The sequence below is a fragment of the Chelonia mydas genome, chromosome 15 (genome assembly GCF_015237465.2).
Source record: "Chelonia mydas isolate rCheMyd1 chromosome 15, rCheMyd1.pri.v2, whole genome shotgun sequence".
Taxonomy (NCBI): domain Eukaryota; kingdom Metazoa; phylum Chordata; order Testudines; family Cheloniidae; genus Chelonia; species Chelonia mydas.
Genome location: NC_057856.1, coordinates 23,270,093 through 23,291,004, shown reverse-complemented (window position 1 = coordinate 23,291,004; position 20,912 = coordinate 23,270,093). Strand labels below are relative to the sequence as shown.

The 20,912-nt window shown below is 40.8% G+C and overlaps 1 protein-coding gene across 2 annotated transcripts in view; it reads left to right on the top strand.

Annotated features, from left to right (window-relative positions):
- Positions 1-13,383, top strand: part of LOC102943959 (transmembrane protein 132B) — a 358,631-nt gene extending 345,248 nt beyond the window's left edge. Inside the window, exons 7-9 of one of the 2 annotated variants that reach the window (XM_037878834.2) lie at positions 5,787-6,060; positions 7,291-7,482; positions 9,060-13,383. In XM_037878834.2, the coding sequence (XP_037734762.1) occupies positions 5,787-6,060; positions 7,291-7,482; positions 9,060-10,211 (1,618 nt within the window). In that variant the 3' untranslated portion in view covers positions 10,212-13,383. The remainder of the gene's footprint in view (positions 1-5,786; positions 6,061-7,290; positions 7,483-9,059) is intronic. The other variant, XM_043529414.1, reaches the window with a different exon arrangement.
- The last annotated feature ends 7,529 nt before the right edge of the window (positions 13,384-20,912 follow it).

Sequence of the window (20,912 nt, the reverse complement as noted above, 5' to 3'; positions counted from 1 at the left end):
AATGGAAACTTTTCTAACTTTCACTGGTGAAGACAAAGTTGCTCTTTGTGGAGAGAGAAAATGTGCTCGGTGATTGAATTGGTGCCAGCTGCTACAATAGTCCCAGAATCACTAACTTTCATTTGCTTTAGCAATCCAAAGAGATGCACCTTCTGCTGCTTTTGGGCCTGATGCTGCAGTTCTTACTTAGACGCAAATCCAACTGAAGTCAATGAGGTTTTTGCTGGAGTAAGTGATTGCAGGATTGGGTTGCTGATGTTTATTATAGGAATTGGCTTTTGAACACCACGCATGGTGAGTTAGACATTCCGCGGTGGTTAACATCATGGACGTTTTGACTTTAAACCCATTATGCCCAGCTTTGGGCATTTCCCTCCTAGTGTCTAGTGCTGATTTATTGGGCCAGCTGAAATAAAGATAATGGTCTGAGAGCCTGCACTGTCTGCAAGCTGGCAAGCAATCTTAGTTCACTGCTGCTCAAATTACATCTGACCCACTGGCCCATCTTTAGCAACCATTGTTTCCGTGAAGGGTGGAAGAAAAAGCGTGGCTGCTGTCTTGCTACAAAAAGGTAGCTGGTTGGTTGACACTGGGTGTCAGCTGCCTATGCATGTGTGACTGGAAAAGTATTTCAGGTTTCGAGTAGAAATAAATTACCCTGGGTTTATGAAACACTAGGATTTTTTTATTTACTTTTTTTCTCTATTTTAAATCAATAGGTAATCAGGGACTAGCATTAGCTATGCTAGCCTTGACATTTGCACTGTATGGGAGCTTCAAAGTTTCCTTTCTTTTTTCATGCTTTGTGTGTTTTACTCAATATTTCATTGTTTTTCCATGTTTAGAGGCGGTTTGTTTTGTTTTTCTCTCTCTCTGTCTGGGTGTTTATATTACACCAGCACCATACTGTCTTTGTACCTTCCACATATTTATGGGTTTATACTCAACACCCCAGTGAGGTAGGGAAGTATTATCCCCATTTGACAAACAGAAGCACTGAGGCACAGAGAGGTTAAGTGACTTGCCCAGAGTTGTGCAGGAAGATAATGGCAGCTTCTGAAGTTGAACTTATGTCTCCTGCTTCTCAGCAGCGTTTTAGCTTATATTAGTCACTGCTAAACTGCCCTGGAACAGTGTAATCTTGTGAGAATGCCAGACAGCTGAAATGTGTTCTTGTATCATCCACTGGGAAGACGTTCCAAATGGAGAAAGCTTTGATTTAATACCCAAGAAGCTCCCAATGTTCTGTGTCAGAATGATAACCTTTGTATTCTCTGAACACAAAAACATCATATGAGTCAATATTGTCAGTCTGAAAAATCTCATGAGCAGTTCAAGAACTAGGTCTGGTATTTTTTAAGAGGGCTAAAAGTTAGGCATATAACGCCTATTGAAATTCAATGAGTATTGGCACCTAACTCCCTTAGACTCTTTTGAAAATCTTAGTCTATATTATTAGGAAATCTTTAGTCCTATAGTTAAGGCTATGTTTATGTCATGAAGGTCATGGAAGTCATGGAACCTGTGACTTCCAGAGACCTCCATGACATTCTCTGCTTCAGCCCCAGGGGCTGCGGGACTCTGGAGCTGGCAGCCGGCAGGATTCCAGCAACAGGTGACAGCCTTGCGCGGGGGGTGGGGGATGCCTCAGGCGAGTGGCTTGGGGTGTCCCGTTTTCTCTTTAGGAAATATGGTCACACTGTAGCTCCCAGCCACCCTAGGCGGACGGGGAACCCCACAGCTCCCAGCCACCAGGGTGGCGGGGGAAACCATGGAGCTGTAGCAGAATAAGTCACAGACAGGTCACGGCTTCTGTGAATTTTTGTTTATTGCCGGCGACCTGTCCATGACTTTTACTAAGAATAACCATGAGAAAATCTTAGCCTTACCTATAATGAAAGGGTCTGTTAATACCATGTTATTGTCCACATACCATAGTAATGGAGGGCATATAACTGTGTGTAATAGTAAGATGCATGTAATAATTGAGCCTTTCTTGCTTAAATATCTTCTTCTGTGCAAATTTCCTCAAGGGAAAGTAGGAAGATAGGGTAAAATATAAACATAGTGGCAGAAATCCTGAATTCCTTGCTCCCTTTGGATTGGTATGACAAGTTTTCACCTGCTCCTTACTGAATTAAATGGCTTTTACTTCAGTAGAAACTGCATGAGAACTGAGTAAGGAATTTTGGATTTGGGCTGTTCTAAAGAAGGAGAGTATACAAAGCAGTCTCCATGGTGTATAAGCAGAAATATGGCTTACTATGCCAATCCATAAATATAGGATGAACTTTTATACTTATCCATATGAGATGGAGAATCATAATTTAATCTATGGTGCATGCCACTATCAATAGGGGCAGTCAATTTTCCAGATGAAAATCTGTTCTCTGGCTAGGTATATGCATGCTTAGCTGCAAATTAAAATTAAAATGCACAAGCTTAAACCACGTGTAGAACAGCTGTATAATAGAAAAGCAGACAGATCACTGATTATATCATTGCTAGCAGGCACCATTATAACAGGGTTGTTTTAACTCTACCCTCTAGCAAGGATTTTATCTGTCTGAAATGTAAATGAAATGGAATTCTGGCAACCTTGGTGCAGTCCAGACAAGCAAAAATCTTCTGAATACATTTTGTAAAGGAGCAAGAAATATGGATAAGCAGGATTCTGAAAGATATTCAAAGCACAAGGCTCACTAACTTTAGAGGTAACCAGAAAAAAAGGCAATATGAAGCAGTAGCTTGCATTAAGAGGACACTTAAAATGAGCTCAAGGAAGTTCAAGGAAGGATTTTAGGCCTACTAAGATCACTAACAAGACTCTATGAGGACCATGTAATTTAATGGATTTCAAACACTTTGTTGGGTCCAAGAAGGCAAAGTACTGAAAAGCTCTGTCTTATTAACTGAATCAGGGATTTGTGGCTTTGAAGTGGAAATGGATATCATTTGTTTAAAAACACCCTTGAATTAAAGAACAACAACTTGAATTGGCACCTGGCAATGGAAACTTGCAAGGCATGTTCTGAAATTGCCGGCACCTCACTTTCCATCTTTGCACCAACCATCTTTGCTCTTTTCTCTAAATGAGAAAAAGGCCAGATTAGGGTTTGCAAAACCTCAGTCAGGTTTTGATCTTGCAAAATCCAATCATGGCAGATTCAGATCTGGGTTACACTGTGTCTCATTTTATGGGGTCAGATTATTTAAAAAAAAAAATTCAACTCTTATCCCACCTCTAGACTAAACTCAAAGCAGGGCAGATTTTCATAAGAGCTCAGCAACCAACACCTCCTGTTCAGGAATCGAAACAACTGGTCAGATTTTCCAAAGAGCTCTTCAAGCTGAGAGTTCTGAAGTGGGTGCTGAGAGTTCTGAAAATCTGCCCATTTATTTTGATGCCTGAATGGGAACAGCTGGCCCCAGTTGTGGGCTTAGAGCAATTTTGAAAATCTGCCGTGGATATTTATTTCTGCAGGCGTGAAATAAATTTCGGTGCATAGGATTTGCACTGCTTTTTGCGTGGTCCTGCTGTAAGTCGTTCTTCAATATCCCTTTGTTCAATATAATGTGCCATATTCTTCCTGAATGTAAATGCCATTGATTTCAGTGAAGTAACTATTCAATGATATTAGAGAAATTTATTCAATGATATAAGACAGACAAGGGTGGGGGAAGAGGTAATATCTTTTATTGGCGCAACTTGTGCTGGTGAACAAGACAGGCTTATAAAAAGGAGGGTGATAAATTAATCTGCTTAAACACCAAGGATGGGACAAGAAGTAATGGCTTTAAATTGCAGCAAAGGAGATTTAGATTACACATTAGGAAAAAACTTCCTAACTGTAAAGGTAGTTGACTACTAGAATATATTACCTAGGGAGATTGTGGAATCTCTGTCATTGGAGGTTTTTAAGAGCAGGTTAGACAAACACCTATCAGGGATGATTTAGATAATACTCAGTCCTGCCTGACTGCAGAGGATTGGACTAGGTAACCTATCAAGGTCCCTTCCAGTCCTACATTTCTATGATTCTATGAAACTTCCCTAAGATTAACTTTCTCATGTGAACAGTTGCTGCATTACCCACATGGATGTGTTATTCATTTGTCAGTAGAAGTGGAGTTGGTCTGCAGGATCACACAGGGGAGGAGATCTAATGGAGATGTAGCTCACAATGTGAAAAAATTCAAGAATCCCTGCAGACTTTTCCATTCTGTGAAGATTCTACATGGAACTCTTCTTCCAGTGTGGCTTGGGCCTGATGTTACCAAGATATTACCTCACCTGCCTTGTCTCTCTAATAACCTGGGACCAACCTGGCTTCAACAACACTGCAAACACTATTCAATGATGTTCACTATGGCCACTTTGCTGTATACATCAATACACTCACTTACAGAACACCAGGATTTTCCCGGTTCAAGTAAGCGAAGGATGTGGATTTTTTAGTCTTTTTTTTTTTCAGCTTATTGGTTGCTAACTTTGTTGTAAGACCATTTACAAGAACAACTGTGTTTTATAATAGCTTTTTCATAACTTGTGTATTTCAAAGAGATAAAAGAACATAGCAAACATGAAAATTCTTCCCCAAGCCCCATGAAAAATAAGAGGATTCTTCCCCATCCCAGCTTTAGAAATGGTTACAAAAAAAGGAGTGAAATCAAATATTTCTAGGCAACGAATTCCACAGCATGGGGGCATAATGAGAGAAAGTGTGACCACCCAGTGCTTAATAGCTGACTTTCAAGACAACAAAAATGGTTCAATTAGAGAATCTGTGTGCTTGTCCTGGGGTGTAAAGTGAATCAATGGAAAAAACAGTGTTTAAAGCATGGAAAATGTTGCTCTGTGTATGAACAGCAGTATTCGTGTACAAGTCATTGTGACACTTTGTAGAAAGCCTGTAGGAACCTTTAACTGCATAGCTGCAATTATTATAGTATATGGGGAGATAATTAGAAAATTATAAAGCAGGTGTCTCTAATGGTACCATTGAGCATAGCTGTGAGTGATGGCACAGCCAGCCATGAGCCTCAGACTTCTATTTGCACATCATATGATGTTATGTATTAACTGATATGCTGATTACCTGTGGAAGCGTTGGGTTCTATTGATCTGAACTCCTGCCTGGGTGTTACATTGAATTATACCTGTCCAGTTACCCACATGAACAGGGTTATATTTAAGATTAAATAGTAATGTCATACATCTCAAATGCACAGTGTTCTGTGAGCTGGAGAGGTGGCTAAAGGAGGCGCATGACCTAAGTGGGGGTCCCTGAATGTATTGGGCCTTTGCAGTACATGAGCAAAGACACCGCCATGAAGGTGCTGCAGAACGGGTCATGCTTAAGAGTGGCAGCTGCCACCCCCGTTATGCAGATGTAGCCTCCACTTCCCCCAAGGCCAATCTGCAACCATCAGCATGCACGTGGGGGTGTGGTACCGTAGCTCCGACTGTCAAACTTTTCATGATGTTTTTCTTAGTCACCTAGAGGATTTGAGCATCTGATGAAAAACAAAACAAGTTCTAGACCCACTGGATCTTCAGCAATGATGTAAATGCCTGAGAGGGTCAGGGAGGTTCAATTTGGAAAAGCTGCGCAAAATTGTCATTCAAGTTTGCCAGCTGAGGCATCAAAATCTATTTTCTCACCCTTCACCAGGCTGGGAGATGATAATGAAAAGACGGATATATTGACTTGCTACTCGGGTGGAAGTTTTGAAGGCTGTAATGTGATCCTGAGAATTAAGGATAATAAATAATCCATTTACAGGCCTACCCGTGACAGTGATGATGAAGAGGATGATGAGAGGAAGGGAAGAGGCTGCACCCTTCAGTACCAGCATGCCATGGTGCGAGTCCTCACACAGTTTGTAGCAGAGTCTTCCGATTTTGGAGGCCAGCTGACCTATATGTTGGGCTCTGAGTGGCAGTTTGACATCACGAATCTCGTGACAGATTTCATGAAGGTGGAAGAACCTAAGATTGCTAAATTACACGATGGACGGGTACTAGTTGGTCGTGAACATGGGATAACCACAGTTCAGGTAACAGCTCAAAATATACCTAGGTATAGATGGGGAGAATTTGGGGTGAGAGCAGTTGATTACTGGCTATAATATAAAAGGCTGTTATGTCTGGGGAAAACATTAATTTAACACAGAAGTCTGAATAGGTTTCACTTTTGTTTCCAGTCATTTTCACTGCTTGATTCTTAATTACAGCAACGCAATGCAGCTTGGGCCAGTTTTTCAAAGGTATTTATGTACCTAAAGATGCGGATACGCGGCTAATGGGATTTTCAAAAGCACCTAAGCAGGTTAGGCACTTAACTTCTCTGAAAATGCCACTTGACAGCTATCTTTAGCTGTAGATGTTTAAATATCTTTGAAAATGTGGCATTGTGTGTTTACAAAATCGTAGCGGGAACTTAAAATGATTGATATTTAATTAAAAAATCATGAAATGTTTCTTTCTGTATTTGCTTACATAACCTCCCATTATATCCTTGTATATAAAGTTTATATTTTGGAACTAAAATAAAAGGATAGTGACATTTGGGCATGAACCAACACTCAGTGAATAGAAAGACTCCCACTGACTTCATAGGCAGTGGAGTCAACATCCTTGCGCTAGATTTCGAAAGGTATTTAGGCACCTACAGGTGAAGATCGGCACCAACTGGGATTTAGAAGAGCATCTAAGCAGGTTAGGTAACTAACTCCCATTGAAAGTCAATGGGTGTTAAGTGCCTAATTCATGTAGGCCCTTTTGTCAACCCCACTAGCATCTTTAAGCACCTAAGTACCTCTGGCAATCTGGTACTCTGTCTTTTTAGAGATCAGCCCAGCTGAGCTCTTACAGGTAGTATATTCTGAGGCCAGTAGACTCTGTATTTCTCTTCTGTCGAATTACAGTATCAGTATCATTCAATAGCCAGCAATGTAATTATATTAATTAGAGCTTTTACAGAAATTGTAAATGTAACTATATATTTTTAAAAAATCAAATAAATTCAGTTTAGTTCATTAATCTCCACTCTGTACCATACTGCTCAGGGATGAGGCTATAATTTAAAAACAATGACATGTTTAATAAAACTATTTTGGGTATATATAGTAATTAAATGGCAAATGGGTGTAACGTTTTGGGAAACATCAATTATAGCTTATAATGAATGCAACAAACACTGAACTGAACAGAAAATCTAGTTACTTTGTTTTATAACATTGAGTCACTTGTTGTTTAACACAAGAAGGCATACTTGCTTTTTGAAGGTGCTGTCGCCTCTCTCTGATTCCATCTTGGCTGAGAAGACAGTGATCGTGCTAGATGACCGCGTAACAATCACAGACCTAGGGGTACAACTGGTAACGGGCTTGTCCCTGTCTTTACAAATAAACAAAGGAAATAAGAGAGCTATTGTTTCCACAGCATCTGCTTGCGATATTCTTCATACCCCAAAACAGGTATGGTCCAAAATAGTATTGATAATTATAATTAATTGGTTTGTTTATGATGTTTTGTAGAATGCCAGGGGAAAGCCTCCTGTATAGCTATGCAGCATGTATAACGTATGCCTGGTTGAAAAGCAGGATGTCTCATGCAGCTTCAGACAGTTCCCTGTCGTAGCTTACTCATTGCTGGCCTAGTCCCTCCCAAAGACCCTTACCACATGTGTAACAGGTTGGCCATGCATCTAGTCCAAGATTCCTAGCAATGCATGTTGCTCATGGTAGGTGGCTGAGTATACACCTCCTTCCAGAGGACCACACCCCATTGGGGAAGAGGTGTGTGTCATTGCAGTGGGCATGTGTACTTCCCAAGTTTGCTATGGAAGGATCCTGGCTAACTAGCGAGGAGCAAGATTCCCATCCTTATACCTTGTTTCCCCTCGATTTGGACCAGTATAGCCACGGGAAGCTCTTAGCTCAATATGAACAGCTCGCTGATTTACATGGCTGAAATCTTCTCTGAGGGTTTTGAGTACCTTCTATGGGTTCAACCCCTGCAGCCCCTAGGCAGACTAATTTCAGTGTAGCAGCCGTGTTAGTCCGTATTTGCAAAAAGAAAAGGCGTACTTGTGGCACCTTAGAGACTAACCAATTTATTTGAGCATAAGCTTTCGTGAGCTACAGACTAAGTAGTACAGTTTTGCAAGATCAGGCCCATTCATTTGGATGAGATTCAGCCTTCTTTATGCTCACTTTATTCTGTAAGTAGTCCCAAGAGTGAAAATGAAACTATGAAAGAAGTAGGGTATATAACTCAGTGTGAGAGAGAGAGAGTGGCAGAATCTGGTCCCACAGAAGCAGGTAAGATTATTCAAAGCAGTTATGTTTTGATAGTGGGGTACGTCATGTGCAACTATTATGTGTAGCATGATTAATGCTGCTGTGAAAAACGTTGAGTTTGATCAAACTATCCTCAAAATATAAGCGGCAGCACGTTTGTCAGTGTTTCTGTGGTGTCCAAAGGGAACTACAGTCATTTCTGTCCCTTGCACAAGCCATTGCCTACTTAGAAATACTACGATTGAAACTGTGAAATATTTCATTCAAATCTGTTCCATAATGCATTCTGTTTAAATAAACTGAGCATGAACACCACACCTAGAGTTTATATAAGTGCATTATATTACACATAGGGTTAAAGCCAAGGAGCATTTTCAAAATGTCCCTTGTTATACGACATTTTTCTAAATGTATTAAAAATCATGATTTTGGAAATCTGAGAATTTTCATCAATGGGCTTTTGATGTTGAAAAGTGACTTTTCACTTTATACCCAGAAATACTTGTGTGCATCGTTTTGCAAGCACATTAGAATGCACCTGCAAATAAGATGAATATCTAAATGGAATACAGCACACAAAACCAGAAGCTGAGTTGAAGCATTTTTGTAAAAAGAAAACAAACAAAAACCACACATAAACAAAGCGATACAGTGTATTTATATCACTGGCGTCAAGTAAGTGTAAGCTCTCAAAACCCTAAAACATGTGTCTTAACTTTCAAACTTTTATTTCTCCCCTTTCCCTCTTATAGGAAGCCATAGTCAGTGCTTGGATTTTGTTCAGTGATGGCTCTGTGACACCTTTAGATATTTATGATTCCAAGGATTTTTCTGTCACCATCACTTCGCTGGATGAGATGGTGGTATCTGCCCAGCAAAACCTTCAGTCAAAGTGGCCTCTGGTAGTTGCAGAGGGTGATGGGCAAGGACCCCTGATTAAAATAGAAATGGTGATCAGTGAACCTTGCCAGAAGACGAAGCGAAAGAGCATTCTGGCTGTTGGGAAAGGAAATGTCAAAGTGAAATTGGGTCAGAAAGATTCCGACCACAAAGGAAGGACCAACGACATTGATGATGTAGATAGAGAGTTTAACCACCATCTGAACAATGCTATAGAGAAGACGGCAGAACAGGAGAGGACAGTGCAAGAATGGGCCAAACATGGAACCTTTATTAATCATGAAGACAATGCCAACAAAAGCACAACTTCCAAGTCTCCCATTGATGAGAAGAAGGCTCATGAGGATGGACTCCAGAATAACCCAACGGCTTTCACAAGTTTTCCTACCCAAGTAGAGGTACCAGGGCAAAATAATCCCAATGACCTTGCATTGACTTCTAGAGGGTTAACTGATTTGGAGATTGGCATGTATGCCCTGCTATGTGTTTTCTGCCTAGCAATTTTGGTCTTCTTAATTAACTGCGCGGCATTTGCTTGGAAGTATAGACACAAAAGGTTTGCTGTGAGTGAGCAAGGCAACATCCCACATTCTCATGACTGGGTCTGGCTTGGAAATGAGATTGAACTCTTGGAAAACCCAGTTGACATTTCGCTCCCCTCAGAGGAGTGCACTACCATGATTGACAGAGGGATGCAGTTTGAAGAAAGCAACTTTCTCCTTAATGGTAGCTCGCAGAAGACTCTCCATAATCAGATCCTCAGATCTTGTGAGTATGCTTGTGAGAAAGAAGTTAAAAGTGAACCTATAAATCCTTCCGGGCCAAAACGGAAGCGGGTCAAGTTCACTTCATATACCACGATACTGCCAGAGGATGGAGGTCCTTATACCAATTCAATTCTATTTGACAGTGACGATAATATTAAATGGGTATGTCAAGATATGAATCTTGGCGATTCCAAGGAACTTAGAGACTATATGGAAAGACTGCAAGACAATATGTAAAATACTTTCTTATGTTTGTATTCACCTTTATGCCTTCTGTTTTATGGATAGTGGAGCAGTCAGTCCAGTCAGCAATAGGAGGTTACAAAGGAGTCTAACTTTTGGAGGTCCCAAGAGGATAACTGCACATCATTGAGCGGGTACAAGACGCTGGCTGAGTTAATCCTGTTTCACTATAAACCAGGATGTGTCCCTGAAACAGCTACATGTAGGTGTTGGAGGTGTCGCACATGATGGCTGTTTTCATATACGGCCTGGTACTAGCTAAATGCTAATACAATTATGCTCAGACTCAGAGGAGACTACATTTGTTTGTCAACTCATGATAAACAGTGATTCAGAAAACAAGGGATTTTTGGGGTTGATTTTTCTAGTCGTCATCCTTTGTAAAGCACAGTGGATATTTTTTTCATACAGCCTGAGCCTAGGCTTACTTCAAAAGAGATCTGAATGAATCTGTCCAATTTCATTTGCCTATGAGCAATGCAGCCAAGTATTCTCATTTTTTACAGATACAAACACCCACATGTGGTTAATTTCTTATCTGTATTGTTTAGGAAGATGGTTTGATTTAGAGAACATTAAATATTTTCTTTGGAGATTTTTTTTTTTGGTTGTACCAAAGTGTTTCACAGTATATTTACAGTTATTCAGGTTTTCTATTCATGTGCATCAGCTCTAAAGGATACCTCTTCATCACTGATTATCTTTCTCCTTCCCATGCAAATCTTTAATATTTGAAATGTAGAAATGTATTAGAAATCTCACACTGGAAAAGGGTTGTATCTCCTTACAGGGAACTGTATATACAACAATAAACCCTGGAAAATAAAAATCAAGAAGCAGCCCTGGGTTTATTTTTATCATTGACAATATGAAAAATAACTTGAAACAAAGCAGAACACACTTTAAAGCAAAATGCCTCTCATGAAACAACAACACTTATGGAAATTCTTTGTGGGCAACACATGTTACTCTCACGATAAATGCAAACGTAGTATTGAAATGCACTGAACAGGAAGCAAATTGCCTGGGAAATAAGCAAAGACCTGAAACTGGTATTACACTGTACTAAATATATATATATATAAACTGCAGTGTGTGTATATATATATATATACACACACACACACACACACACACACACACACACACACACACACACACTGCAGTTTAGCACTACGTAGACATCCATCTACAATGGCTGGTGCACACAGGCCCTGTCTAAAAGCCATCTCTAATCATATGTCTGGTACAGAGAAAACCTTTACAACAAGCTCCATAACAAAAGAAAATACCGGGCACAGTTATATAATGGCTATTCCCAAATTTGACAGGAATGCTGGAGATTCAAAAAGCTTCCATTCCACAAACATTATATTCATTTTTACATTGAAGTACGATTGAAATGTGTTGAAAATTGTAGCAAAGAAACCTTTATGTATGAAATGTCTAAGAGAAGCAAAACAGTACATTGGGCCCATCATGAGAAAATGTAATTGACAGCTGATCCAAACACAGCTGCCTCACATCCCCCAACTCTCCCAAAATAATGAACATAATAGCACTTTAGTGTGAGATCAGACGTACCACATATCTTAGTAAACTAACGCTCAAGATATTTAACATATAGTCTCTCCTTTTCTAGCTGAGCAAAGATTGCTAGAGAAGTCTTGATTGCTATTTTGAACCTGATTAATAAAACCAGAAAATCTTCATAAAATTCAGCTCCTCCAGATTTTTCTGCATTTTGCTAATGTGTAAGTAGTTATCCACTCAGTTCAGCAAACTGCTTAGAGTCCATCCATATTCAACAAAGTACTTAAGCATATCTTAAGTCCCATTGATCCCAAAGTGACTTAAGTACTTTGCTGATTCGGGACCAGTATGTTAACGTTGGACAAGAGTCAGAAGCCAAACTGTTTATACTGAAAGTCTTCTCTCTAAGAACAAGATTTGAAAAGAGAAAATGGTAATTTTTGTGTGTTTCACATTAGAAGTTATGTAGCTGTGAGACAAGGATCACTAAAAGTAGAGTGCACATATTTCCATGCTGGTGTTCCATTGTGTGCACACATAAAATAAACGATTAAGTGGAAAATACAGAGAATATAAGAGGAATTTATAGTCTCGCTCGCCTGCTAGCTGATCTGACAAAGAATTTCACTTAGGCCAACCCACTCTCTAGTACAGGATCTGTTTGGTTTTAGAGCCTTGATCTTTGTTCTACGCAGGAATCACACACAGCAAGTCCACCTAGATGTTAAGTCTGGTCGCCAGTTACAAAATACAAACAATTAAAAAGATAAGTAAAAGAACTATAGTAGTTAACAAAAACTCAACAAACAAAAACAAAAAAATGGAAACCAGAATTTAGCGTGCCACACCAATACATAGAATCTGGTAAAGATGGAAAATGCTCTGGAAGTACAAAAATATATTATAGTTAAACTTTAAAAGATCTAACATGGTACATGAAAGTTCAGAAATAGAAAGTGATAATAAATAAAAATGCACAAGGCCAAAGAATAAAAAAAAACAAAGAGAGAAAATGAGAACGTCCAAAGTGTCCCCGCAGTTGCGGCGGTGTAAATGCAGAGTGACACCATTAAAAGCAGTCGAGTTACGCTGGATCTAGACCGGTGTAAAGGTACCACTCCTGTGAAATGAACATTATTTGCAGACCAAGTGAAAGAACATCAAATAAATATTTCTAAGGCTAATTATTAACCAAAGGAAGGAATGGCATTTGGAGGCAGATTATATATCAAGAAACATCAAATGACTAAAACCGACCTGGTCTCGCTAAGAAAACCTCTAATAACAATTAGATTGCTATGTCCACAACTATGAAGTTTCGGTAGCTGCTGAGATAGGAAACTCCTATGTCTCCATACAGAATACACAACTTGTATTTGTGGTGCATACTGTTCTACATAAAGAAAAGGAAATAGGTTGTATGGACGGTGTTTTTGTCCCCCACCCGCACCCCTTCCCCGCAAACTATCAATACAAGGGAGGATTCAATGAATGTGTTGATTCTTAGCAACTTTAGAACTGTAAAGTGCCAGACTCTCGGCTACCGTAAATCACTGAGTGGTTAGCTCCACCAGCTGAAGATCTGGCCCATGGAGAATACTGAAGAAAGAGTTCATTTCAAACAGTGCAGAACTATTATATTTCATTTGGACATTATAGACTAGCTCCATATGGCTTGTCTATGCACACTTCCTGATTTAAATACAAATTTGGGAAAACAGGTCCCCCTACTCCTCTTGCTGTAGAATGATACAGCTTCATAATGGTACTAGCTGCTCTTCCTTAGTTCTTATTGGGGAATGTAGAAGCAAATCTTCCAGCCATATGATTCAGTAAAAACAGTATATTATATAATGGGATACAATCTGTATTTCAAGGTAGAGTGCTTCATGAATGGGATACCAAATATTCATAGAAAATATGCTCTTTTCTGAAATACATATTGTATGCACTACATTGAAATACACTGTATAGTACATAGTGAAATGCATACACTAACTACTGAATCTACAATACTGAATATGTATATTCATCATGCCCAAAATATTTATAGAGTATGGTAAGTCTTAGATGTATAACATAATGAAACCTGTACAAAATAAACTATAAGTTAAGACAATGACAGATGACTTTTATAACTGTGTAATTTGTATACCGATTAAGTTATTCAAGCCTCAGTTTACATCATTAAATGTGCCATTTTTAAAAGTTGTTCATTTTCTATAGGACAGAGTTCAGAAATAAGACTTCACTCTCCAGCAAAGAAGCACTTGAGTGACATTGTGAAACCCGTGAACTCTAACATAGAAATAAACAGATTGCTCATATGATTCTTCAATTTGACTCTCCTATTTAATCACACAAAAATGAAGTTGATGGGCCATGTGTATGTGTGGTGTGATGGGCTAGGGAATTGCATGCACTATTTTGGCAAACCAAAACCATGTGGGGTTTCACTCCTTGGGCACCCACTGCCCACATCAGAGTGGATTTTCAGGTTTTGATACAAATGTTTCATACAGTCCGATGTATGATATGCCAGTCCAGCCCATTGTTTCCATACTGAGGCACTGGGAAAATGGTAGTGATAATTTGCAGGGGCTAAAATGCAAATTATCTGTGAATGGTGCACATTAGTCAAGGTTCCAGTTTTAGTAAGAACACTCCTATAGTTGTGTGAAATATGCTTGTAGTTTTGGGAAGTGGGTTTAAGATGAACCCGCAGGCCTTTTACATTTCCCAATGCAAATTATGGGCTAGACTCTTCTTTCTACTATGCTGGTGTGAATCTAGAATAATTATTTTATGTATTTATAGGATTTTTGGGGTGCACGTGAGGATAGTATCTAAGTATCTCCTATTAATTATCCTCACAACCCACCATTGAGGTAGATTATTAGCCCCATTTTAGAGATGGGGACCCGAGACAGGTGGCTTATGTGACTTGCCCAAGGTCCACAGCAAAGTCCAAAACACAATGCAGATCTCCTGTAAGCCAGTATGCTACCTTTAAGCACAAGACAATCCGGCCTCCCATAGTCAATACAGTAACTGAAATCAGAGTTACATATGTGGTCCCATCCTTCTCTCATTGATCTCAATAGGAATAGATTTAGGTCCCCAATGCACAAACTGGCAGCCACCAATGCCAAAGAGTGAACTGCGTTTGCCCTTAGAGGATCCATTGCTATTGCTTTCTTTATTAAAAGCACCTTTATTGCTAATTTAATTAAATTTATCTGACAGTAAGGGATGTATTTATCTGCCTGGGATGTAAGCTGGGAGCTTCAAAGAGGCCGGCTGCTGAATTTTAATGGATTTTGGGTACGTAACTCCCATCATCCGCATTGAAAATCACAGCAGTAGTAAAGGAGAAATTTTCAGAAGTGACATATTGTCCCGAATGGTATTTATGGGGAAATACTTTGGGTCTGACATTGAGTAGCATCTTCCTAAACAAGGAGACAACTCATGTTGTCGGGTTGTACTCAGTGCAAGTTAGTGTATCAGAACATGGACCTTTATATATAGAAAAAATTCTTGTGTCTGACTCCAGAATCTACAATTACATTGCCCATAAATACAGCCCTACAATCAAATGATAAAAATCAACTTACCTCTCCAATGTACATACCAAAGATGATCTTTATGGGATGCCTTAACTACATGATGGAGTTGCACGGGATAGCAGGAGAAGAGTGACTCGATGACCTGGGGGTCCCTTTCAGTCCTATGTACAAATGAAAAAAAATTGCATGGATCAATAAACAACTGGAAGACAAGTAGGGTACAGTTAGGGTCTGGTTTTCAATTGATGTTGTGTCTGAAAAAAACCCTGAGCCGTTAGAGTTTGACAGCAGAAAGATCTGCAGGATGATATTTGTCAGAAGTTAAATAGGACAAATCGTAAAGTCCTGATGCAGCTGAAACTCCCACTGGTGTTACCAGGAGTTGTGATCAAGACAGGACTGAACAAGGGCTGCATGATTCTGGAAAAAGGATAGATAATTATTGATCAGATCTGAGGCCTGAATAGCTTGATGTGTCTTCATATTACACAAAACCAAACCCTGCTATTTTCAATCAGTAGCACCGTCTAGCCTGCAGCAAATAGAGCGAGAAGTGGTGCTTTGAGTTTATGTAAGGGTGACATATTGTGTTATATAATATTTATGAAACGTTGAGTTTTTGCTTTGTGAAAATGAAGTGACAATTTGTAAATTTCTGGGTGCCCAAGAAGTTACATTATCTTTTAAACTCAGAATGTAAATTTTTATCCAAAGAGTCCATTTGGCATCAAAACATAATTTTTAATGATTGTAGGCAAAATAATTGAGTTGTCTTGTTGATACACAGGGGCAGTTTAACTAAAACTTAAAGGGAGGAAAATGATTTTCTGTGAGAATCATTTAGTTGTCTGACTTTAGGTGAAAATTAGTGTTACCCACCCTTGGGCCACATATGTATGGATGATGATATTGGTACAGAGCACAGGCATTCTAGTTCCAGCGTCTGCCTTGCCAATCGCACATATAGGCATTTCAGTACTTATTACATATGATACATGCTAGGCCACACGCTACAGTCCTTAGTCACATAACGAGCCAAACTTTGAATGGGACTCTCAATGCGAATTTGATCCTGAGTAAGGAGCTTAAGATTTACCCCACTGACTAGAGTTGAAGTCAGTAATGGACAATTTTGACCCTGCAGATTAGAACAATGCTAAGCAGGGTAGCATACAAAATGCCATACGAATATTGTTGGCCCGAGGACCATGTTTTTTCAACCCAGGGGGCAAGTATATATACCTATATATGTGCTCTGTATGGTTGAAATCTTGATCTAACTGAAGTAAACGGCAAAATTCCTACTGACTTTATCAGGGCCTCGATTTCATTCCTTTAGTATACATTTTCCCTAAACATGCTGCAACCTCAGTTACTTCCTGTGTTCAGACACCGTGGTGACGGGTGCTACAGAAAACCCGCGGTAGAGAGGTAGGGTGAAATCTTGCCCCCACTGAAATCAATGGGAGATTTGCCATTGACTTCAATGGGGCCAAAATATTTTTTTTACCCATAAAGTAGACTCTGTTCATTCCCTTATAGCCAATAACTGACCCCTGAGGCAATAGCAGCGGTTGTATTAGTTGAGTCTGAATGCCCCTGAGTGGGGGGGGGGGGCAATATTTGAAGTTATATAGTATTAAGATGTTCAAGTGCACTCTACTCCTGTAGTCATTCATTGGCTATCTGCTTTTCAATACACTGGGCACTACTTTTATTTTTCAGTGTTTGCATTTTGTAGAGTGAAACTGCTGCTTTTGCCTCTTTATTTTGATCGACATTTAGACTGGCAAAATAATGAAAACAAATCCAGTAAAATGCACATTGCAAACTGTACTCGAAAGGTGATCCATGCCATGGAGTTTGCATAAGTCATTAACACAAAGAGCGTGCACAGGTCTAACCCAAAGCTTCCCACTTAACCATCACTTATTCCCACCTAAGACCTCAGAGTAGTACTGAAGTGGAATTCAGTAGTGCCTAGGTCTTGTACTGAATTTCATCCATTGTGAATAAATTATTTGAAGGGTAGGGGGGAGAGTGAGGCATGAATTTGTTAATTTTTTTTAAAGCATGTTGAGATTCCAAAATGAACAACGCTTGTGATAAGTGCAAGATGACATTATTATCCATTATGAATCAACACGTTTTTAAAATATTCAAAATGTATAACAGATACTGTATAAACAGATGCCATTTAATGCATCATAGTCTATAAATGAACCTTTAACTTCAGAGCTAAAATATTCCGCCTTCAATGGCAAATTAATTTTGACAGCATGCTTTATTTTATTTCCAATAGATGGTTTAACAGTGTGTTTTATTTCTACAATTTAATTCAATTTTGGAATACAGTGAAAGGCCAGAGCCAAAATCCAAGTAATGGTGATGGTGGTTTTCCCGGGGATGGAATGAAGAAGAGAAATCGTGTTTGTCTGATTCTAGTTATGACCTTGTTAACTTCTCCCCTTGGATTTTGTGACTTGGGTGAAGGTGCCTATATTAATGTCAACTACAGTAAACAAGGCTAGATTCTATGCTTCTGTGAGTAGATGTACTTTCACTGGGTGATGTATGTGTTATAGGTGATTTAAGGACATGATATGCAGCGTATTCCACAGCATGATTAACATCTTTCTAATAGCATCACCTCTGATTGAGATAAAATGTGTTCGGTGATATCCTCTGATGCTGAAAATCCCCCAGTAACTCATATTTTTATAGGCAGACTACAGGGCTCCTTTCCTGGAGAAGCTTACTGAAGGCAGGGAAGTTTATACCCTGCAATGGGGTTAGGCAGTAGTACCAAGGCTATGGACGTGATCCAAAACCCACAGGAGTTAATGGGAATCTTTCCATTGGCTTCAGTGGCCTTTGGATTAGGACCTAAATCGAACAGACAACCGAGGATGCTGCCATTATTAATGGGATGGGCCACAGTAAGTGCAGGGCCAGATTCTGCCACCTTTCTTCACCTTGAGTAATGCCTTAGTCCAGGAATAGGCCGACTGGTTTTGATACTGAGTGAGCTATTACTGGAGGGTGGCAGACTTTGCTCCATAGGAAAAAGGAAGCGGAGGGGAACCACACCTGTAAAATGTTCTCCCCCTGCCACCCTCCAGCTCTTCAACACCCCACCCCACCTCTTCCCATGTGACGGATGGGCCAGGGGGAGCAGGGAAGAGTCAGGAAACAGCAATTCTGCAGCTTTTCCAGTGTCTGCACAGCCCCAACACGAGAGGAGCAGCATTAAATAACCCTCTGGGGTCAGTGGTCCACCCTGGAGATGTCACATAACACAGCCTCACCCTGGGAGCCACTGGCCGCATGGCCAAGGGGCTTGCTGGGTTGCCTCTGCTCATGACAGGGCTTGAGAGGAGGGCTCAGCAAGTCTTTTGCACAGACAGCATCCACAGGGTGCCAGCAAGTGTTCTCTGTGGCTGGCTGCCAGCCTACAGGGTCACTCTGGTCTCCATCCTTTCCCCTTCTCCACGTTTGTGGACCAGGTGCACGTGGCCGTGATGCAGCCTTTCCAGGCGGACGTGACTTTGGAGCGCAGTGTTATTTGTATGATTTCTCTGCTGCGCAGCAGTGGTATGCGCCATGCTGTGCAGACATGGTGGAAGACCTGCTCTGTGCCCTAGGGGCTTCCTTTCCCAGGCCTTCACACTGCAGGGGAGAACACAGGCACCAGGGGCATCGAGTCACCTTGAAAGTTCACCTGCCACTTTGGTCTTGTTTTCACATGCAAGTAGTTTTGGACTTGAGTATTGTTATATGAAAACTTACTCAGCAAGGGAGCACTGTCAAAGTACTTTACACTCAAAGCTTACTATGAAATCAAGGGTTTGCGCATATATCTGGACAGGAGACTTGGGATTAATGGCCCATCTAGTCTGGTTTCCTCTCACTGGCAGTAGCCGGTGTCAGAGGATTCACTGAATGACGAAATGCCCCAGAATAGACAATTATGCACTAACATACACAACTTTGCCCATCAATTTGACAAAGGCCAGGTTGCCACCAGCTCTGGGTAAAGAGGGGCTGTGAGTCAGCAGAGCAGATTCAGTTATTTTTCTGAATCATTTTAATAAGGAAAAAAAAACCCCACAGTGAGCTGAAAGTACCCATTTCATTTACAGACATGACTTCTGGAGATTTCAGGACACCAGTGCACACCCAGTGAGAAACCTCTCTTCAGTGCATCAGCTTCAGGGAACAAACAGCGTGCACAAAGCATACATTTGTATACCAGAATTTGAGCTGGGTTTTGATTTGCCTCATTACTGAGGGAGAGGGTGGCTTAAGGATGCAGTGTGGGTTTGCACTTTGAGGGTTGCCCTTTGTTATTATTTGAAATTAGCAAACACATTATCACCAGCAAATCAAGCTGGGATTAATGTTGATTCCAGGCATTTAGTGCCTCGTGTCAGTAGATGCTGGGAGCATGAGGGATTTTCTGTCACTCTTCAGCAGAAGGGATGCTGCTGCCTGGCTAGAGATAAGGTTTATGAGCTGTCCTGATTTTTAAGGGCAAGCCAGATTTGGAAAGAGTTCAGCTCAGTCTCCCCCTATTTCCAGTCTCACTAGCAGTGGAAGGTATGTTGAAAAGAGGTTGGCAGACCACCTGCTAACAACAGGGATATAATGAGACACTTTGGGACTGCCTGTGCTTTCTGCCAGGCTGAAAACCATGCGACGGCGCCACCTGCTGGATCACATTTGAAGTGCAACAGTAGACAAGGCTTCCACAGGGATCTATCTGTAAGGTCATCTGCCACTCAAGCAAGAGGAGGGAATGCAGATATACAAAACCCCGGGAAAAGATTGTGCCAGCGTATAAAAAAAAATACAACTCCTCACTAGTAAACACAGAAGTGTTATGTGCCCGAGAGAGGGTTTTACACTCAGATAATAACAGAAGGTGTCAAAGTAGCAGCCGTGTTAGTCTGTATCCGCAAAAAGAAAAGGAGGACTTGTGGCACCTAAGAGACTAACCAATTTATTTGAGCATAAGCTTTCGTGAGCTACAGCTCACTTCACTGGATGCACAGGTGTTTTACTCAGACTTTTCTCAACAAGCCTAAGTTTAATATAACCCTAAACCAGTGGTGCTGGAACACTTTTAACAGTGGGGGTGCTGAAAGCCAGCCCCCTTACCCTTATCCACCCTCCCCCTAAGCTGGGAGCAGGCCCATGTCTCTGGGAGAGGGGGGACCCAGACAGGGGTAAGGGGGCCAAGACTGGGGCCACAGCTGGGGGCGGGGCACGGGGCCAGGACCGGAATCCTGGGCGTGGGGCCATCAGCCGACACCCCAGGTGTGGGGCAGGGTGGGTGCAGGGCTGGGAGCCCGCCTGTGGGACTGGGAGCGGAGCAGCACCCCCCCCCCCCTGCACTCCGAGTTCACGTGCCTATGCCCTACACCCACTTTCTCATCTTTAAGACAACTGAATCCATTTTAAACTAAGCTTGATTTTTTAAAAAGGACAACTGAAATAGTTTTTTCCACGGCAAACAAAGACTCGATTGACGATTGTACATCCTGCAGGTATCAGACTGTGCCCTCTTTTGCTACTATATCTGATTATTTAG